Source organism: Terrapene carolina, unplaced genomic scaffold, assembly GCF_002925995.2.
Source record: "Terrapene carolina triunguis isolate 2854851 unplaced genomic scaffold, T_m_triunguis-2.0 Scaffold62, whole genome shotgun sequence".
In the NCBI taxonomy this organism is placed as follows: domain Eukaryota; kingdom Metazoa; phylum Chordata; order Testudines; family Emydidae; genus Terrapene; species Terrapene triunguis.
In genome coordinates this window covers 41,875,074-41,895,423 of record NW_020664413.1, presented here as the reverse complement: position 1 = coordinate 41,895,423, position 20,350 = coordinate 41,875,074, and the positions used below count along the sequence as shown (strand labels likewise).

General features: G+C 39.3%; 1 protein-coding gene across 1 annotated transcript in view; it reads right to left on the bottom strand.

Annotated features, from left to right (window-relative positions):
- The window catches only part of OSBPL6 (oxysterol binding protein like 6), a 206,101-nt gene that overhangs the window by 97,998 nt on the left and 87,753 nt on the right, over positions 1-20,350 (bottom strand). Inside the window, exon 2 of the mRNA XM_029910556.1 lies at positions 3,421-3,683. Within this exon, the coding sequence (XP_029766416.1) occupies positions 3,421-3,522 (102 nt within the window). The 5' untranslated portion in view covers positions 3,523-3,683. The remainder of the gene's footprint in view (positions 1-3,420; positions 3,684-20,350) is intronic.

The following is a 20,350-nucleotide window of genomic DNA, read 5'->3' as shown; positions in this document are numbered from 1 at the left end:
TAATTGTAAAAATAAAATATAAAAATAAAACAAATTAATAGAATATTTTGACTACTATGTAAAAGAAAAGTAAGATGAATAAAAGTAATATATAAATAAAACATTTTGAAACAATATTTCTGCAGTGAAAAATGTTTTGTTTCAAAAATAATTTTCTTGGGAAATTTCAACAAAATCTGTATGATTACATGAAAAAAACAGATTTAATCAAAATAGCATATTCTGATGGAAAACTGTTTCGATATAAATTGTCTGACCAGTTCTATTCATAAGGCATATGCAGGAGAGGGACGAACTAAGGATGCACAGGCAATCTTAATTCTGTCATCTCCTAACTTTTCAGTGCTTGACTTTGCAACCTTAATAATGTTCTTTTAACATAGTTTTTGTGTGTGTGATGTAATATATATACACACACACACGCCACGATTCTCAAAAAGTGACCAGTGATTTTTCATGCCTCAGCTTTTGGATGCCCACCTGAGATACATGTTTATCAAAAAATGTTGAGACCCACCTTCTGAAAATCAGGTCCTTCAAGGTGTCTCAAGTTAGGCACCCAAAATCACAAGTTACTTCTGAAAATCTTGGCCCATATTATCTCTAAATAATACAATAGAACCCTGCTAACATCCATATATTGGGCTTGATCATGCAGACTATTACACAGAAGACTAACTTTATTCATGTGAGTATTCTTATTGACTTAAATGGAACTACTCACATGTGAAAGGTTATTTGCATATGTAAGTGTTTGCAAGATCAGATCCTTTATAACTTGCCAAAAAAAAAAAAAAAAAATCTGACCTCTTCCTGTCTTCTCAGCCAGGATTTAATACTGAAGTGTTAGAGTGAGAGACTATAGTACAAAGACATCTTTATTTTTGCAGCATGTGATCATACATTTAACAACACATTATGATTACCATACATTTAAAACTAACCCAAAACTGTCACAAATGGACAGCACATACTTTGTGATATTTGCTCTCACTTTTAAAAACTCTGATTTCTTACTTGCTGAGCATCAGATTATGACTAGCCTTTTCAGAGTTAATTATGTGGTGGGGACAAGAGTCTCCCCTACTTGTGGGGCCAAGAGAAGTCCTTATGTTTACTACACTGCAGAGACTGCTCTCCTGGTGCATCCCTGGGAAGCTCTCCTGCCTCAAAGGGAGCAGAGTTGACAAGGGCTCATGGCTGTGGCCCACCCCCAGCCCAGCACTAGCTCTCAGAATAGAGAACTGCACCAAGGGAAGCACACTGAATCATCCTGAAGAGCTCCCCAAGGACTGCTAGGTAGGACTTCACAACAACCCTACCCTGGTGAGTGGCTAAATGTTACATTTTGACCCTAATTTGTAATGGGTTCCCTGGTCATTACTGTGAATTAGCAATGTTCAGCTATAACTGAACGATGGTAAGTCTCCTTGTTGATTAAAATTTGAACCCAGCTTCTCTTTTACTGCTGGCTGCAGCAGACTCTGTTTATCAATTATTTAGTTATGGAGTCTGCAAAGTGGCAATGTCAGAGCCTTCTTCTAACGACTACTTCGCTGAGATGATGTATGTTGCACAAATAAACCACCTACATTAAAATGCCTGCATACTTATGCAGCAGGAAATTTTCCACCCTCTCTGAAAGGATTTGTCATAGTTGTCTTCACACTCATTCAGTTTCCTGCACCATAATTTACTGCAAAACTGTTCCATAATTGCTAGTTTGACTTTGATAGGAATTATATGACAAGAGGATTTCAATCATTCACAGTCCAGAAATATCAAATGTTATCCTCACAGTGACAATGAAATCCATACTGACACTACATCCAATCATATCACACTCCATTTCCACACAGATTACCCCATTGAGGAAACCGCTATTTACCCAACTGCCACCTCCAAAAATGACTTATGAAAAGTCTAAGAAGGCAGCAGCACAAAATTTTCAAGGCCTCTCATGGCAAGAAATATACTTTTTCTAATTTTTTTCTTTATTAATTCTCAAGAAAGATAAAAAAACCACACAAGCAATGTAATAAGCTGGAAATATACATTAAAACTGCAATCATAATGGGGACAGTAGGACAAAAATGTGGTGATTTATTCTCTCTTCTGAGTTTTTGTAGAATAGGAACAACATTCATGGTGCTTATTGTCTTGTGTCCACTAACATCTTCAGTGGCTATCATATGGGCTAGCTCAGCAGCACGTCAAAATTCTTCACTCACAAGCCATTGGCGCTCCTATGGATTCCTCTCCCATAACATTATCATGCGTTTTAAATATGATGGCCAATATTTTCAAAAATTAGTGCTTAAAATCAGGATGCTACGTCCATATTTAGGCACCTAAATGTGTGACCGGCTTTTGAAGCGTTCAGCACAGTGGAGCCTCTGCGTGCTCAGCATTTTTAAACTTCATGCTATATATTTATGTGCTTAAATATGGAATTAGCAGCCTAACCTTAAGCACCCATTTAAAAAAAAAATTGGCTTATGTACTTTACCAGTTATCATGATGAAGGCTAGCACCAGTGCAGAAGTAAGGGTAGCAGTACCGCAACCTCCCCTACAATAACCTTGTGACTCCTCCCCACCCCCAACTCCTTTTTGGGTCAGGACCCCTACAATTACAATTAAATAGCTGAAATCGTGAAATTTATTATTTTTAAAATCCTCTGACCATGAAATTGACCAAAATGGACCATGAATTTGGTAGGGCCCTAAAGATGAGTGGAGTGCTATGGAGTTGACCCAGGGTGAGGCTTTCCAACTGCACAGATCCTGGGGAGCATATTAGCAATGGAAGCCCAGCATAACTGGGATTGTACAATATAATGTGGAGCATTCTACCTGAATCCCTACTAAATGAGATACAATTTCTGTAATTTTGTGTTTCTACAAAAGGTTTATGATACAATACACCTTTTCAAATAGAACCTTGTTCCCTGCCTTGCAAGTCACGCCATACTGAACAGATGACACGTCTGTAGTTAGATCTGAAGTTAAATATTCAGACACAGTATGCAAAACATTTAAGCATTCATAGGTTAACACCTCTAAGGAAAATGCCTCCCAGAACTAAAGGAGAAAGACTTAGGAAGAATTCTTCCTTAACCATGCCCACATAATTCTATCCCCCTTCCTACTACCCTGCATCTATGTCATAGGTCTAGAGTTTATTTCCCCCAAATAGCTTCCACATCCATCTCTTTTCCAAGTCACAGCAGAAAAGGAATAAGGAACTTACTGAAACATTGACATATCTTACCTCCATTGGAAATGCCCAATTCTATTATCAAAAGAGTTTTAACTGCTGAGCATCAGGCTTTGCTTCCATGAGGAAGAATGAATTAATAAATCCACCAAACGTTACAAGTCAGAGATGAAAGTCAGTTGTCTAGGATCTTTTCCTTACCTGCTTACTGTCCCTCTGAGATGACAATGAAGAGGAGGCACTTTTATGTGATGGAGTGGATGTTTTGTGAGCAGGAGATACACCCTTCTCCTCTGAACTCATAGTTGCAGCTAATTTCTAGCGATGATCTTGTGCTGTTAAGACCATACCAATCTTTTCTCAAAGTCACATACAAAAAGAGAGGGGAAGGATTTTCCACATTATTCAATTTCACAGTTCATCTTCTGGAAAGGAGGAGAACTCAAAAGGCATCCAAACTTGACCTTAGTTAAAACAAAAATGGGAGAGAAAAAGAGAGAGAATGAATCACTTTCACTCTGAAAAAAGTTTCATTACATATCTGTAAGCAAACAAAAAGATTCACTCGTAGTCATTGTTCTATAATATGGTTTCATCAATACATTTAACGGATCTCACAAATATTTACCTATGCTTGCTTGACATTACCCAATATCAGTACAAATGTTGCTTTTCACTCTGACAACAGCAAATAAGATTTTAACTTATCCCCAAATTTCCTTTCTTCTAGCAGGAAAGCCCACAGATGCATTACAATGCATTTTTACCATAGCTTGAAGCACCTTGGATGCAGAACTAGACCTGTCAATCTAGACAGGCTGGAATGGCCACACCTGTGAAGACCTAGCCAGTTCAAAGTACTTCCAAAGTTGCTTCACAGAACTAATTCCTTCAAACTTTATTTCATAGGTTATTAGCAAGAACAGGATAGTCATACAAACACTCCCTACTGAAGAACAACTTCAAATTTAACCCCAACTACTAGCATACATATATACATTGTGCCCATAAAGAAAATTAAGGAGAAAGCAACAATTTAAGCCTCATTCAGAACTATAAGCCTTGTGCCAGGTGGGTTGAATCTGCAGACTTTCCTACTAGAAGAAAGGAAAATGTTCAGGGACAATCAGATAAATGTTCTTATTCTTCTTCATAGGGAAAGTCAGCAGATCCATTAAAATGGGATATACAATGTGTGTCACCCCCAGGGAAAAGAAAAGATGAATGAGGAAACAGATGTGTCCTCTCCCCCCACCCCAAAATAATTTATTGGGGGAGCATAGTACGGATCCCTCCTTCCAATGGCAGGGACTGATGAGACCTGCACATTTAATTTGTCAAACTTAGAGGAGGTATAGAAACATGACCAGGAGACCATCCGACATGTCTCTTTATATGTTTCAAATAATCCTCCAAGCCAGGAAGCTGCCATGACTCTGAATAAATGAGCATAAACGTTTGAGGGGGAAAAAGGTGGTGTCTATTTTTGAAGGCTTCTGAAAAGCACCAATTTAGCCACCTAATAATTGAAGCCTTGGCAGCCTTTTTGTTTGTTTGTTTATTTTATTTTTTATGATAAGTGTTAAATCAGCAAAGCTAGAGTTTTTTTTTTTTTTTAACTGTGTGCCACGTTCAGTGTTGATTATTAGAGCCCTGCTGACATCAACAGTATGGCAGAGGTGTGTGTGTTCAGAGGGTTTGTAGGTTGCTTGATTGGCTTTGTTTTGTTTTTTAAAATTATTTATTTATTTAAAGGGTGTTTTGCCTGTGGACAAAAAAGGATAGAAGAAAAAAAAATTTCTTGTAACTGGGTTTATTTTGGAAATAAAGCCTGTGTTAACTCTTAACATAACTTTGCCCTCATCAGAGATGCAGTACTGCTGTTTTCCAATAAGACCTTAACTCCTTTGGCAAAGAGATTTCAACCAGAATGACCACCTGTAAAAGACGGAAAATCTAAGGGTGCTTCTCACCACAGCATCAAAAAGGATGCTTAGTCAGGGAGATTAGTACAAGATTTAGATCCTAAGATGGAGGAATAGTGCTGAAAAGTTGAGGCATCTCCTAGAAATCTTACGTCTAGACGAGAGGAAAATCCTGCACCTGCTTGCTCTCTAGTGAGCTGGAAACATCTACCACTTGGATTTTAGAGTCTGAAGTTTTAGCCCCATGTTACTAAGACGTTGCCCTTGCCTCAACGAGCTCTTTCCATGTTTGTGATTTCACACTATAGAGCGGGGCCCTTCAAGGTACCCTGTTTGTGAAATACTTTCTCAAGCTGATATAATTCTAACCCATGGCTTGCCACTAAAAGTCCTATTCATATTTGTTTAAAATTAAAGCACACACGGTGGGTGCCATTAAAAACAGTATTTAATGCTCCAGATACCTGTAGTGACCATAGTACCTTCTTATTTTAAGTATATGGGTACCATAAATACTTGGAAAGGTAAATACTGAGCTTTAAAAGACATCCAATATAAGGCCAAATTCACATTGGTATAAGTGGACACAATTCTTCAGAATGCAACAGTGATGCACTTGTCCCTCTTACAATATAGATGAACAGGGGAAAGTAGATATTCGGCACTGACAAACAAATGGAGTACCTCCTTCATTAAAAAACCTAAACATATACTACTTTTGTGTATCAGCCTGTAGTACAGTTTCTACAAGAAACAAATACATCTCTATGATAGTCCTAGCTTTTTTCAGTCCAGATGCTGAAAAACTAACAAAGTTACACTCAAGGGTTCTCCCCACTTTCACATTAGTATGCCAAGGACTGCTGGTCCATTTTAACAATGTTTTCATACTGTACAAATATGATACATAAGTATGTGCTGCAGAGATTTATATCAATATTGGTTTTTCAAGATCCATACAATTTAATACAAATCAAAAATCAATTTTAATGTTTAAAACTGCTACACTTTAGAAAGATCTGACATAGCAGAAAGCAAAGATGATAATCCCAGTTCACTGAACTGTACAATTGGTTCAGTCATGTAATAGCTAAAAGAACAAGTTTTTAGCCATTTATGCTGAACGATAAAGATCTTTTAAATATTTTTTTAAGCATTGTAGCTTTTGGGTAAATGAAAATCAAACGGGTTTTAACATGACTGGTCTCCATTGAGTTCACTTATGCAGAAAAAATTATATTTAGCATTGGCAGAGGAAGACAGTGATCTGACACTTAAGAGTGTCCAATCCTTTTTAAAGGTGTTCCGGAAGAGTACGCACTGTTGTTAGAGCCAAACACAGTGCTAGCAAGTACATGCAAGAACAACAGATTTACCAGTGGTCTCTTGTCCTGAGCTATTGTGAAGTGCCTTCTAGTCAAGTCTAAAGCTTTAAATAAATAAATAAATGTTGACACTTCAGCCAGACTCAGTGGTGCTTTTTTGATGTGCACAAATTCCCTCAAGAAACAGAGCTGAGACAACCAAACTCATTAAACTTGTTAAATAACTGACTGCAAACTCAATCCAGGCAGTTTTATTGCTTATATATTGCTTACCTAGTTGTATATATTCACAAAATTACACCAAGCTTCTTACCATGAATGTAAACATTGGTTCACACACACAATATAGCTTATAAACAGAACTTTACAATGTAGTAAATTTTATAACATACATGTGCATCAGCATCTGCTCAATGGTGACACTTCAGTAAATATTTACAGGTGTTAACAAAATTAAATATTTATAGCACCAATATTACTAACATTTTAAAAAAGAATTAATGAAACAATTAGAAAAACATGATTGAAAAATAGGCAGATATAAGCACAATAGGAGAAATTATGAACACAAGTATGATCCACAGACGCTTTTATTTTTCCCCAGGGATATTCCACTACCACGCTTCCTGAGGCCCCGCCCCAACACCACCCCTTCCCCAAGGCCCCACCCTCCGCCTCTTTCTGCCCCCACCCTGCCCCCCCAAGACCCTGCCCGTCCACCACTCACTGCTTTCCACCCTCCCCCAAGCGCCTTCCCCAGCCACCAAACAGCTGATTGACAGTACCACCATAGGTGCCGACTCCGTGGGTGCTCTGGGGCTGGAGCACCCAAGGGGAAAAATTAGTGGGTGCTCTGCATCCACCAGCAGCCAAGCTCCCCTCACCCCCCGCCCCACCTCCTCCTCACCCCCTGAGCATGCCGCATCCTCACTCCTCCGCCTACCTCCCAGCGCTTCCCAATGCCAAACAGCTGTTTGGAGGTGCTTAGGACTTTCCAGGAGGGAGGGAATGATGGAGGGGGAGGAGCGGGGATGCGGTGTGCTCAGGGGAGGAGAGGCAGGGGCGGGGACTTGGGGGGAGGGGTGGAATGGGGGCGGGATGAGGTCGGTGCAGGGGCGGGGCCAGGAAGGGGGCAAGTACCCACGAGGAACAGTGGAAGTCGGCGCCTACGAGCGCCACCGAATAGCTGATCAGCGGTGCCGCCGAACAGCTGTGGCTGGTGGGTGCTAAACACCCACTATTTTTTTCCTTAGGTGCTTGAGCCCCAGAGCACCCATGGAGTCAGTGCCTACACTATGATCAACAGCTGTATTTTAGAAAGTAAAGAAAAATCTCAGAAACGGTGTACCAGCTTTGAGCTTTCCTGTGTTGCAATAAGCTCAGATCCATTAGGACTTATTTCCCAAATTCTGCCTGAACTTTGAAGCATCGTCGTATCCCCCCAATAGCATTTTAAAAGAGTTAAAATAAAAAACAATTCTCCAAATGTAATGAGATCTTAGTCTCTCCAGAGCTAAAATTGAAGCTCGCTTTCTATTAATAAATTAACCTAATTTTTGATCGTCCCATTAAATTCACCAAAATTAAACCAATCCTCTTGAAATGTCACAGATGGGCCTGCTCCCTTTCCATCAGTCACTCTGCGTTTTGCCATTGACTTTGGTGGAAGCAAAATCAAGCCACACGCCTGGGTAGAATATTTCTAGCCAACACAAGGCAAAAGAAAAATTAGGCAACACATTCAGGAAACATGAAAGTTCAAAAAGTGAAGTTCACTTTATGAACATTTTTTCCAGCTTTATTTGACTTGTGATAACTGCAAGTTGGTTTTAATCCTTTTTCTTGGCAACGACTAGTGTGCATGACTAGCTATGGGAGGCTTTACGTCCAATTCTGCCCTATACATAGGACTAGCAATCAGCTCCTCTGATTCCTAGCCCTGTGCCTAATCCAAAAAACCATATTGCCCCCAACCCAAGCACATCACTTAGGTCAATTTTTCAAATGTGGGTGCCCAAAGTTAGACATCCAAGTCCATACAAAGACAGTTTAATAAATGGTCTGGTTGTTAGTTGCCAGGGATACTCAGCAACCACAGCTCCTTTTGATGTATATAATTTCCTCTTATTTTGTATGTAAATATATTATAGTCTACTACACACTTTTTAGTGGAGAGAAGCATTTCCTCATATACTCTCTCCTTATTTTGTTTTATTGTTTAAATCTTGCCCACTGAGTTCACTCAAGTAAATTTTATTTATAGGTAGAGGCATGTAAATACAATACTTACTGTACACACATTATAATGGGAAGTGAGTTATAATTTTTTTTTATGGATTGGGCTAATGAACTGAGTGCCCATTTTTAAATATTTATTGAGGACTTCCTAATCTCTTCCGCAGATATAAACAAAAAAATATTTCATGATCAAGACAAGATCATTAGACCTTAAAGTTCATTCTTCTTCCATTCACTTTCCTTATAGCTGTCATCTACATTTTGACTGTGCCCAATTTTCCTGTCTCACTGATTTTATGCAGTAAATCTCACCCATTTACAATTCTTTCTGGGTAAACACCTCTTCACATTTAGTTTCAATTTGGTATTCCTTGCCATTGCTATTTAATTCAAATTATATTTTATATAAAAGGTATGAAATACACTATGTTAAACTGAATTCAGTAACTTCGAGTTGGCCTTTTCCTCTAATATTTGGAATTTTCCCATATGTATTCATATCCACTTCCTAATTTAGCTTTAATATTGAGAATATATCAGAGTAAGCCACTAGTTACAGCAGAGGGAGAAGCTCTCATTGCACCAGTCGAGGCGAGTGAGAGCTGTGTGGAAGTGATGTTTACCTTGGATTTAGCTACAATCTGCTCACTAAGCTATAGTTTTCCACTTTTTAGTGTATACTTTTCTCAGAGCTTAAGATCAAATATTACCTGGGATTTAGACACTGATAAAACTAAATCACTTCCTACTTCCATCATTCCATTTCTCAAAGGATTTCAGTTGTGTTTTGGGAAATGAAGGAAATATAATCACAAATACTCCTCCCTCGATTTCTTATGTGAGAATTCTAAAGTCTCAGCCCCTTTTTGGTTTTGCAGTACCAGTTCTGCTTTGTTAACCTAATAAGTCCTCCCTTCTGCTGTCTACTAACTGAAAGAACATTAATTAAAGCAGATGAGTCATAGTGAATGGTCAATCTCAGGCTGAGCTCTGAGGCAGTTGGCTTATCTTCTGTGTCAATATTGCATTAAATAGTCTGAAAGATCTGTAAGCACTGAGAGCTACTTACTAATTTATCTCCAACTGTTATCTGGATTGGAAGAATGCACAGAAATCAACATTCTTGAAATAATTTCTTAGGAAACTTGTAGACAGAACAATTATGAAGAAGTATAAAATAAAGATATTGATTTGCCATAAATAAATTCTCTATCCCATAAACTGATCGGCCAGGGATTATGTCAATTTATTTTGATCAATTTTTATTAAAAAAAATACATGAAATTCATATGCAACTATAGATACATTCTAAAACTTGATGTGAGGTATTTGTATGTTAAAAGCTACAAGGTGCAAGGAAACAAGTGAAAGGAAATAAACAATTGCTCTGAAGAGATTCAACAAAACAGAGATTCAAGACAGGTCAACTATTTTTATAGGGGGAAAAAAGGCTTGAACGGTGTATTCGGATAATGTTTAGATTAACAGGAGGGTGTTTATACTAATGGCAGCAGATAAATGAGGGAGCCAATATTAGACAATACACAAATGAGCAAAATTTGGAAAAGATAAGAGACAGGTTGGATATATAAACTGCAAGAAACAAATGGAGGACAAGATAGATATGAGGGACAAGAGGAGGAGCAGTGTGGAGAAGTAGGGAAAGATTTTAGGAAGAAGCCACATGCTCATCCCAGGAGAAATAAAAGAAAGAAGCCTGTATCACCTCAAGGGAAAGTAGAGAACTCCTATGCTGACTTTCCCACTGATTAGAAAGAGGGAAAGATGACACCTCCAGGGCAGGGGAACAGACCAGCTCTCCTCTCTCTCAGCACACTGGACGGGTCTCCCACCTTAAAGCCACAATCGTAAGTAGAAACAGCCATGGGCAATGAGGGTTCCAAGAGAAGAATCTGACAATCACAGACCTCAAGGAATGGGATGGACTCCACAGAGCCAGAGAAGCAGTCAGAATACAACCATTTGATGCCCTGAACTAGGATATTCTTTTAAAAGAACCTGTTATTCCCTATGATCCAAATAAGAACATTTGGCAGTCCCCAGACCTCTGCTTATTTAGCGCATTGCCCCTGAATTCTTTTTAACTGTTTGAAGCTATGCACTTCTCAGCAATTTCTCTGCTATAAATAGAAATGTGGGGGGGGGGGCTCCAGAAGACAGAGTCTCACACTCTAGAGCGGACAGCCATGAGCAACCTCATAGATATTGCTTAGGAAAAGCCATCTCCACCCTCAGAAATGGAGAGTATTCCAAGGGCCTGGAGCCTGGCCAAGCTGGTGAAACTCTGACCAACATGTGCTCCCCGTAGGAGCAGCAGGATCAAGATTTCTCATGTGCCAAAACAATTATTAGTAATAGTGATGAGAAGGTACCAACACATGTCTGACCTGCCCAGAACCCAGTGTTATATGAGGTACAGGGTTACCATCTGCAACAGAAAAAGGGCAGGGTTTGAAAGTTTTATTTGGATAGCTCCAAATAAAATCCAATCTCAAATGGTATGTTCCTCTGATAAAATTTGTGCTCCTCCGCACTGGCTATTTGCTTCTTATGACTGATTCTTTTCCCACACAGTTTCCCAGAAGAATCTATATGCAGCTCAGGAATAATTTGGCTATACAATTTACAGTGTGGGATTGGGTCTCTAGACAAAAATGAACTAAAAAAAATGGAGGTCTGTCTCTAAAACTTGAATTATTTCAACCTCAGCATTTCTACAGATTGGTCTACCAATAGGGGCAGTTTTGTATTTGGAGAGGGACAATGGATAGGAAAGGTTGTATGTTTTGTGGATGTACAGAACAAAAGCCAATCTGTACACCACAATTCAGGGGGGCCAATCCTTCTTCTGTAAAGCATACTGCATATTTTATTGAAAGTTTCTCCCCACATTGGTGATCTTTTCCGATGCAGTAAAATCATAATCCTGATTTTGTTACAGCCCATAACAATGGATTATAGATGTTGCAAATACAAAAATACAATAAAAAATACATCTCTATAATGTGGCAAAATACCAATGATTTAATAACTTGCTTACAGGAAATGAGTGATTTGTCTTTGTTATAAAACAGGGAATCAATCACTTCATAGCCACTAACTCAGGATCAGCAACATCAGCATTTAAGGTTCACCTCTGGGTGATGATCTCTGGAATATATCCGGTTTCTACAACAACATGAGAATCCAAGATGGTGCCTTAGCTGTCTAAGAACCCCTAGAACTTAAAGAAGCTTTTAAATTATGCAAACCAGAAAAGAAGAAAAAGCAATACGTTAACATATTTTAAAGATGTAAATTAGCACTGATATTGGTCATTCATCTGAATCTGAAAGAAGAAACAGGCAGAATTACAACTACTGATGGAGTTCTTCATTACTATTGATCTTTTGATTGTAAATGTTTATTAAAAGATCTCAGAAGTGCAAATGAGTTCCTCCTAAAATAACAGAGATCAATACTGGCTGGCATCTCTGAAGAAGAGAAGCCAATGGATTAGCTTTCAGCACTAATGGACAAATAGGTGATCAGTGTGTAACATAACAACAAATCCCATATCCTAACCCCATTCTTGTTTGAATTTAAAATTAGGTAAGTTTCTTCTCCAGCTTTCATTAAACACTAAACATGGGACATGGGATACATATTGCTAATAGTACTTAATTTACAGAACTATTTGAAAAGAAACAAAGGCTATGCTCTCCCTTAAGTACATTCTATGCTTTCTTGCTCAATATGTATTTAAGGGGGCCATGTTTGCTTTTTACATTCATAAACTGCATTTAATTATTTTCATAAATAACAGAAACAGAGAAAACAACTCCCCTGTTTGTTTGTTTTTTCAGGTCTAGCTATGGAGTATCTTATATCTGAAACAAACACAATGTATACTTTAAAAAGGTGAACAGAGATATACATAGGTGGTCTGACATTCCCATGCACCAAATTCAAATAGCTGGAATCTGCAACTAGCAGTTTCATTTTATATTTGAGGACACTGGAACATATTAAATGGATACTCCTATTCGCTTAATTGTCTTTATTGGTTTGTTTAAGGTACCAGAAGCTGATTTTTTTTTCTCCGGATGGATTTCCTTAATACATCATTGTCCAATTTTGGACCATTTAACCTCGTGCCTCTGAGACTAGATGCTAAAGCACAGCCACTCCTCCTCACCGACCCTTTCTCGAACCATTCTGAACCCAGCATCTAAGGACCTGCTTGATCCTGCAGCCCAATCCAGACAGGTCTTGTTATACATGCAAAGTCATGGCTCTGACACCTACTAATGACTGGTCTTTCATTAAACTGCAAGAAGTGAAGATCTGGGTCACCAAATAGTTGGTATGCCCGAGAGTCTTTGCTTGTCAAAGCCAACAAAACAGAGTACTTGGTTTACACCTCTGACTGATCTTTCATCCTTCTACCATCTCCTTCCTTGTTTCATCATCACATCGATTGAAGATGTGGTCAAAGACGACCAATATTGGGAACTAAATACCTTGATACTCTTCTTTTAGGAATTTGGATTACTCTAAAATGTATTATTTAAATTCTATGGAGCAAATTATACAGTCCTTATTCAGGTGAAATGCCCAGGGAACTAAGTCATGTGTAAGGACTATAGGATTTGGCTTTGTAGGGCTTAAAAGTTCCACTCATCTGCCCACCACGGCAAACTGGATACTTCCCATGATATGTGTGTATGGATGGAGAGAGAGGGATGCAAAGGGGACGATTACCATTAACTTCTGCTGATTTTTTTTTTCCAAATGAAAATTTAGAAAGTCTCACATATGGTTGCAAAAAAAGTCAAATGTTGAACTAAATGTAAACCAGTGCAGTGCTGTCTTCCTGCGTCTGCAGATAGACAACTCCAGAGTCTCTGCTGTTCACAATTTAGCAAGGCTGCAATACAGTGAAAACAGACAAACTCTGGTCAGTTTTCACTACTGTTTTTCAGAATCTTTTGAGCTAAGAAAACAAGAATTACACTATCTCCGCTTTATGGTTGCTCTTTGAGAAAGCTATGATTATTAGCAGAGGCTGGCACCTCAGCTAAACATTACTTCACGTTATGCAGAACCCAACCCCAAACATACAAAGCTGTCCCCCACAACAGAGCGCTTTTCCCTAGAATGGGCCATCCCCCAACGCCAGGAGATTATTGTTACCAAAGTGTCACATCTAGAAGAGTTCCTGCTTCTGATGAAATGAGAAGTAGACATCCCACATTACCTATACATCCACTGAGCTGGATATTTAACGTACTCTTACATCTTGTTACAACCAATGCATTAACATTATAAAACTACAGTTGGAACTAAGAAAAAAATCCCCAGGACCTTCCACATAACTTTTATTATTACAGGAGATAGTCAACATTTTTACTCCAGGTTTAAATGATATAGTCCTTCCATTACAAAAATGTAATTTAATAGCAGGCTCTGTATCAGCAACAATGAAGGTCCTATGCAGGATCCTGGAGAAGTACTAATTATTTGTAGCATATTTACAATATAGAAGAACCTCACTTATTCTCTCTTTAATAATCCATAAATTCAATAATTTGCATCAAAACCCCTCATTTTCCCATACATAGTAAAGATTTAACTGTACAGTGCTATTATATTGTAATATATAATGTATTATATTGCAAAAATTTATTGTAGGGATATATAATCTGAGGTCCAGGTCTTGCTATTTTAAGCCCTGGACTGGTGCCAAAATGGTTCAAGGGACCAGCAACCCATTTAACATCATATCCCTCATGAACTCTGCAGGCAAGAAATAATGTGCCATTGGAAAACTTGGAAATCGTTTTTAGCACTGAGGGCTTGTGAGATGCAAGATATTAAAAATCTCATCTGATTACCATCGTCTCTTTCAGCTACTTTAAAAACTGGATTTCCAAGAATTGAACAGTATAAAACATTTATCTCTAACTACAGGTGTTAATAATTATGCTGGAATTGAAGAGTGTATGCTGTGGGGACGGAAGAAAATAGCTGGAATACACTGACTTTCGGGTGAACACACTTTCACAAGACTTCAAATTCAGTTACTGTGTGCACTATGTAGCTATTTTCATAAAACACTGCCGATCCCACATTCAGGAAGTGCTACAACCATCCAGTTAGGTGGAGAAAAATTGGTCATAGGGAAAAATGGATGAAATCGGTTATTTTCTCCACTTACTTGGGCCACTGTAGTTCTTGCTGAACATGGAAAAAGGAACTGCTTATAACGTCAGCAATAGCTGGGAGGTCACTTAAACAGCCTCTCAATTTTTGCTGGGAAAGGGAACTTTCAGCAAAGTTAGAAATATTAACATTAGGTTTTGTAAAACTACTGAAGTTTTGCATGGTTGATATTTAATAACACAGCAAAAGAACTTTAAAAACTGCTAAATTAGGTAGCAGTCATGCTTTAAGGTCCTATATTTCACAACCAGACAGAGCTAGGAAATGCTTTCAGAATCAGCTAACTTGTCTTATTACTGGTCTTAGATCAGTAAGAAAAATATTTTTGATCCTTTGCCTAATGTACCATAGTACATTTTCTGGTCATTCTATTAAAGATTATCAAAATAATTACAGTTAGTTTATGTTTCTCCAAATAAATTGACAGAGTATTGTTTGTTAATGCAGTTGATTTTTTAAGTGTGCTTGTTTCCTTACGCTCGAACACACAAAATTCAATTCTCCACAAAGGATATCATAATCGTCAGTGGGAAGTAGTGAGGCTTACTCTGCTTAGATTATCGGCTTCAACCAGATTTCATTAAGTTGGTGCTCACTCACAGGTCCCATATACTCCCAAAACACTTTACACTCAGTATGATTTCTATAACAGTGCGTACCACTTCGGTTTTCAGTCCTGGTTCAGATGTATTCCAAAATGGTCTAAAGGAAATTAATTCTGCTTTAAAATACATTGCTAAGACTGACGTCATCAATCATGACCTCAAAATGGATGGAGGAGGTCAAACAACAGATAATCAGATTCTGATGAGAGGTCAGTACAACAACATCTGTCTTTCCTATTTTCTGCTTGCCTACGTGATTAAGGATAATTTTCTGCCCTTCCAGAATCCCTGAAGCATATATGGTAATTAGTGGAGTTTCAGTGCATTCAAACCTCCAGTTTAACTGATCTTTTGGAAATGAGCCTTCAACTCATTTTCATTCTCTAAGGATTGACTCAATAGCTGAAGGGACCCTAGGATTTATTTGTTGTTTCTCCTCAATCAGGCTGCTGCAATTACAGGATATTATTGAGTCACAGGTTTCAGCTGTGTGGAAATATGTGCCATATTGTAGTAGCATCTCATGTACATGCTCTGCATGGAGGTAGCGTAGCACGCAATGAGCAAAGAGAGGTAACCACACAGGTGAGAGCATGTTTTTAAAGCTTTTAACTAAAGCCCATCAGTTCTTCATGAAAATTTAACAGGAAAAATTTCCACTGCTTCCAGTTAACTGTAAAATCTAGAGATGGTTGAAAAATGTATTCACATTTTTTGTGACAAAAACTGGCTTTTTGACAAAATGGAAATTTTCTCATTAAAATTTCTGGTTCCATTATAATTTCTCAAGTTTTAATCAAAAAATGAAGTATTTTGGTTTACAACAACAAACAACAAACAAAAACTAAAACCGCCAAACCAAAGCCCAAAACATAAAACATTCTGTACAACAATGAATTTGAAGTTTTCATTTACTTTGAAAATTTTCATGGAAAATGAAATACATTTTTCAACCAACTCTGGTAAAGCCTCTTCCCATGTGAATACTCTCATGAGTTGACATGGGTTAAGACAACTCAAGATGCGGATGAGTTAGACCCCTACAGACTGTGAAAAATGCACCTCTCAAGTGAAGTAGACCAGTGCTTCTCAAAGCCGGTCCGCCACTTGTTCAGGGTAAGCACCCTGGCGGGCCGGGATGGTTTGTTTACCTGCCGCATCCGCAGGTTCGGCTGATCGCGGCTCCCACTGGCCGCGGTTCACCACTCCAGGGCAATGGGGGCTGTGGGAAGGACGGCCAGCACATCCCTCAGCCCGCGCCACTTCCCGCAGCCCCCATTGGCCTGGAGCAGCGAACCGCAGCCAGTGGGAGCCGCGATCGGCAGAACCTGCGGACGCAGCAGGTAAACAAACCAGCCCGGACAGCCAGGGGCTTTCCCTGAACAAGCGGCGGACTGGCTTTGAGAAGCACTGAAGTAGACTCCTTGTCCACAATGGAGACCATACCTTCTCTTTAATCAAGGGCTCCAGAAAAGGTTTAGAAAAATTATAATAATTTATTTGGAGAGCGTGAAGGAAACGTAAGCGTATGTCTCTCCGTGAGCCAAGTCATACTGGATTTTACTACTAATCCTTTTATTCACCTCTTCCCCCAATTTTGTGGTTTTGGCAAATTTCATCACTAGACTGAACATTTTCTTTTTCCTAATTAATAAAATTGTCTGTAGTAGATATTGAAGTATGAAACTAGAATGATACCAAATCAATGTGGCACACATTAAATGGACTAAAAACTGGCTGATAGGTCTCAATATGTAATTGTAAATGGGAAATCATTGTTAAGTGGATATTTTTCTAATGGGGTCCTTCAGGGATCAACTGATGGCTCAAAGCTATTCAATATTCTTTATCAAAGACCTGAAAGAAAACATAAAATCATTACCAATAAAGTCTACAGATCACCCAAAGTTTGGGGGAGTGATAAATAATGAAGAGTATAGGTCATTCACAGAGAATGATCTGGATCACTTGGTAAGCTAGACACAAGCAAACAACAATGGCTGGCAGTTGAAGCGAGACAAATTCAGACTAGAAATATAGTGCATATTTTTAACAGTGAGAAATAATTTACCAAGGGGTCTGATGGGTTCTCCATCACTGGGAAATTTTTAAATCCAGATGGGATGTTTTTTAAAAGATATACTCTAGTTCAGTGGTTCTCAAACTTTTTTTTTTTTCCCCACGGACCACTTGAAAATTGTTGAGGGTCTCGGCAGACCACTTAATGATCTTTCCAAATATTGTTTGTACCATTAGCTAACTTTTTTATAAATATGTCTATTAGGAATTAAGATGGATACAGAACTGGGTAAATTCCTTAAATCAAGAATTGTTTCCTGATGGAACAAATCAAGAACAAAGACTGGTCTTGTTTTCTGGACAAATGGCTACCTCTACTGACTTTCTTCAAAAAGGAAAATGTGGACTATTTCTTAACATGTTGTTTGTCAGATTACATAACACTAAATCTAGCATAAATTGTGAAATAGGTATTGGTTTTCCTTGTATCTTCAGATATTAATTTATGAATGTTTATTTGTATCGACAATAAAACATTGTAAAAAAATAAAACCCCAAACCAAATTTCCCATTGGAACCAGCTGGTTATCTACTAGACCTATTCATAAATTCAGCAGAAGTTACAGCTCCTAATGTAGTGTGTTCCCATCTGCTAATGAGTGCTAATCATGTTGTTATACTAAAATGAAAATGCCCGCAGGTATATTCTCTATGATAATGGTCTTATCATCTCTAGGATATTCTTGTTGTGGAAAACTTATATTGTTCAAAGGCCTATTTTACAGATTATTATGCTGTGTGGCATCTCTTCTTTGAGCGTACAAAGGGAAAAAAAACACTTAAATGTGTTTTAAGTATAGTCTAATGTCCAGTACCTATAATATATATATAGAAAGTTATTTAATAAAAATGTATTTCCACTGTTGTAGTTGTTTATTTTATATGTTCATATATAGTCAAACAGGTTGTGGAACAAGGGACTATAAGGGGGTTGGCTCCTGCCTTTCGCTAGCGCCCCCTTTCTCTAGTTGGGTGCAAACACAGTTCTTTTTCACAGGGTAGCACCCACCTCTCATGGATGCCCTCCCCGCACAGTTGGTTGAGAGCCTGCTTTTGTTTTTTGGTCTTACAACGGGCGACACACACCTTTCAGGAGCGCCTGCCGGCTGATGGTTTTCTCAGCAGATCTTCAGCGACAGCCCTCTGGCTGAGCCACATACACTGTCCCCCCCCTTCCAAGGTATACAGTCCCAAGTTCTTTCTTGGCCCTGGTATGGAGCTGTAGCTCTTAGGCTTCTTCCCAGAGGCACTGCCTTCAACGTCCAGCCGGGCCCATCTAGGTATCATCTACTAGTGTCCTTTCAGCAGCTCTCCATGGGCTGTCTTCAACAAGACCGGCAAGGCACATCTCAGTACCGTCATCTGGTCTGGCCAGGTTCTGCGCTTAGTCCCCCGGTCTCAGCCTGCTCACACTGACCTTTTCATGGTCCTGCTGCTATTCTATCCAGCCAGCCAGGCACCTGTTCTTTGGCAGCCTTCCATGGGCTTGGTTCTGCCTGGTGAGCGCTCTGCAGTGAGCTGTCCGTGGTCCTGATGTTCATCTAGCCAGCCAGGCACAAGTCCTCCCTTGTCAGGCTCCATACAGCAACTGGCTTATATAGAGCCCTTCTGACCCCGGATTGGCTGTTCCATCAGCCCCTCTGATTGGTTGTTCCTCTGTAGCCACTCTAGGCTGCCTGGAGGACTTCTCTCTGCTTTATTCTGGGGCAGAGTGACGCAGGGCTGTGAGGCCACTAGCAGGGGGCCTCCGGAGTCAGTCCACCCTGCCACAGGGCCCTATATACAGTTCTGGCTCTGAAAACAACTTGTCTGGCTTAGATTTGGAGGAGAAAGAAGCTAGAGAGGTCTAGGCTTCAATCAGCCTAAAGTCAGCATACGAGTCCTATTGAGCTTCTCCCACCTCCAGAGCTAACCCATACAGAGTGTTCTAAAGACCAGAGCTGTATCATAGTACATTAGGCTCCACCACCAATACTTCTTACCACCTTAACCCCACCGAGAGAGGGTCTCGTTTTATAAATGCCTGTTCCTACACTTTGAATTCTGCCCGCAAATGGAAATATTCTTGGTCCAAAGAGCAGAGAGAAGTATGGGTTCATGGAAAGAAGGGAGTGGTGGGAAGACAAGGAAGGCAAGAACAAATTTGAATAGAAAAATCACAAACATTTGAAAAGGTGTGTGCGCCTTCTGTCCAGCCTGCCCTACCTCAAATTAAAAAGGAAAAGAATGAGAAACAAAGCTTTTACTTTGAGTTTTCTAGGACAGGTGGCATTTCAGGTTTCCCCATCACACTAGTCTGTCAAAAGTTTGACTAGAACAGCAGAAAAATTCACAGCTCCGTTACACCACCTAGGTGTTACACAGTGGTAAAGAGAAGGTGAAGTCAGTATTAATCATCTACAGTTCTATTCAACGGCTATTAAGTTTTCACAGGTGCCAGGCAAAAGGAGATTCCATTGTTCCTACACCCACATGCACCTAATCCTAGCTCGAGGGGTGGGGGGACTTTTTTCTCCACTCACGGGACTGTCTCAAGATTTTCATTCTGTTCTCCATTAGGTGAAGTCTTTTTACCCACCTTTTCCAATGGCCGCATATGGAAATTTGCCACCTGTTATACTGTCTTATACAATATGCTATCTTTGAGAGCATGCCCATGTTCACCCTGTGAGCTGAGTCCCAGAGGCTAAGTGTTACCTCTGTTCCCCTAAAAACCAACCCAGGGTCACACTTG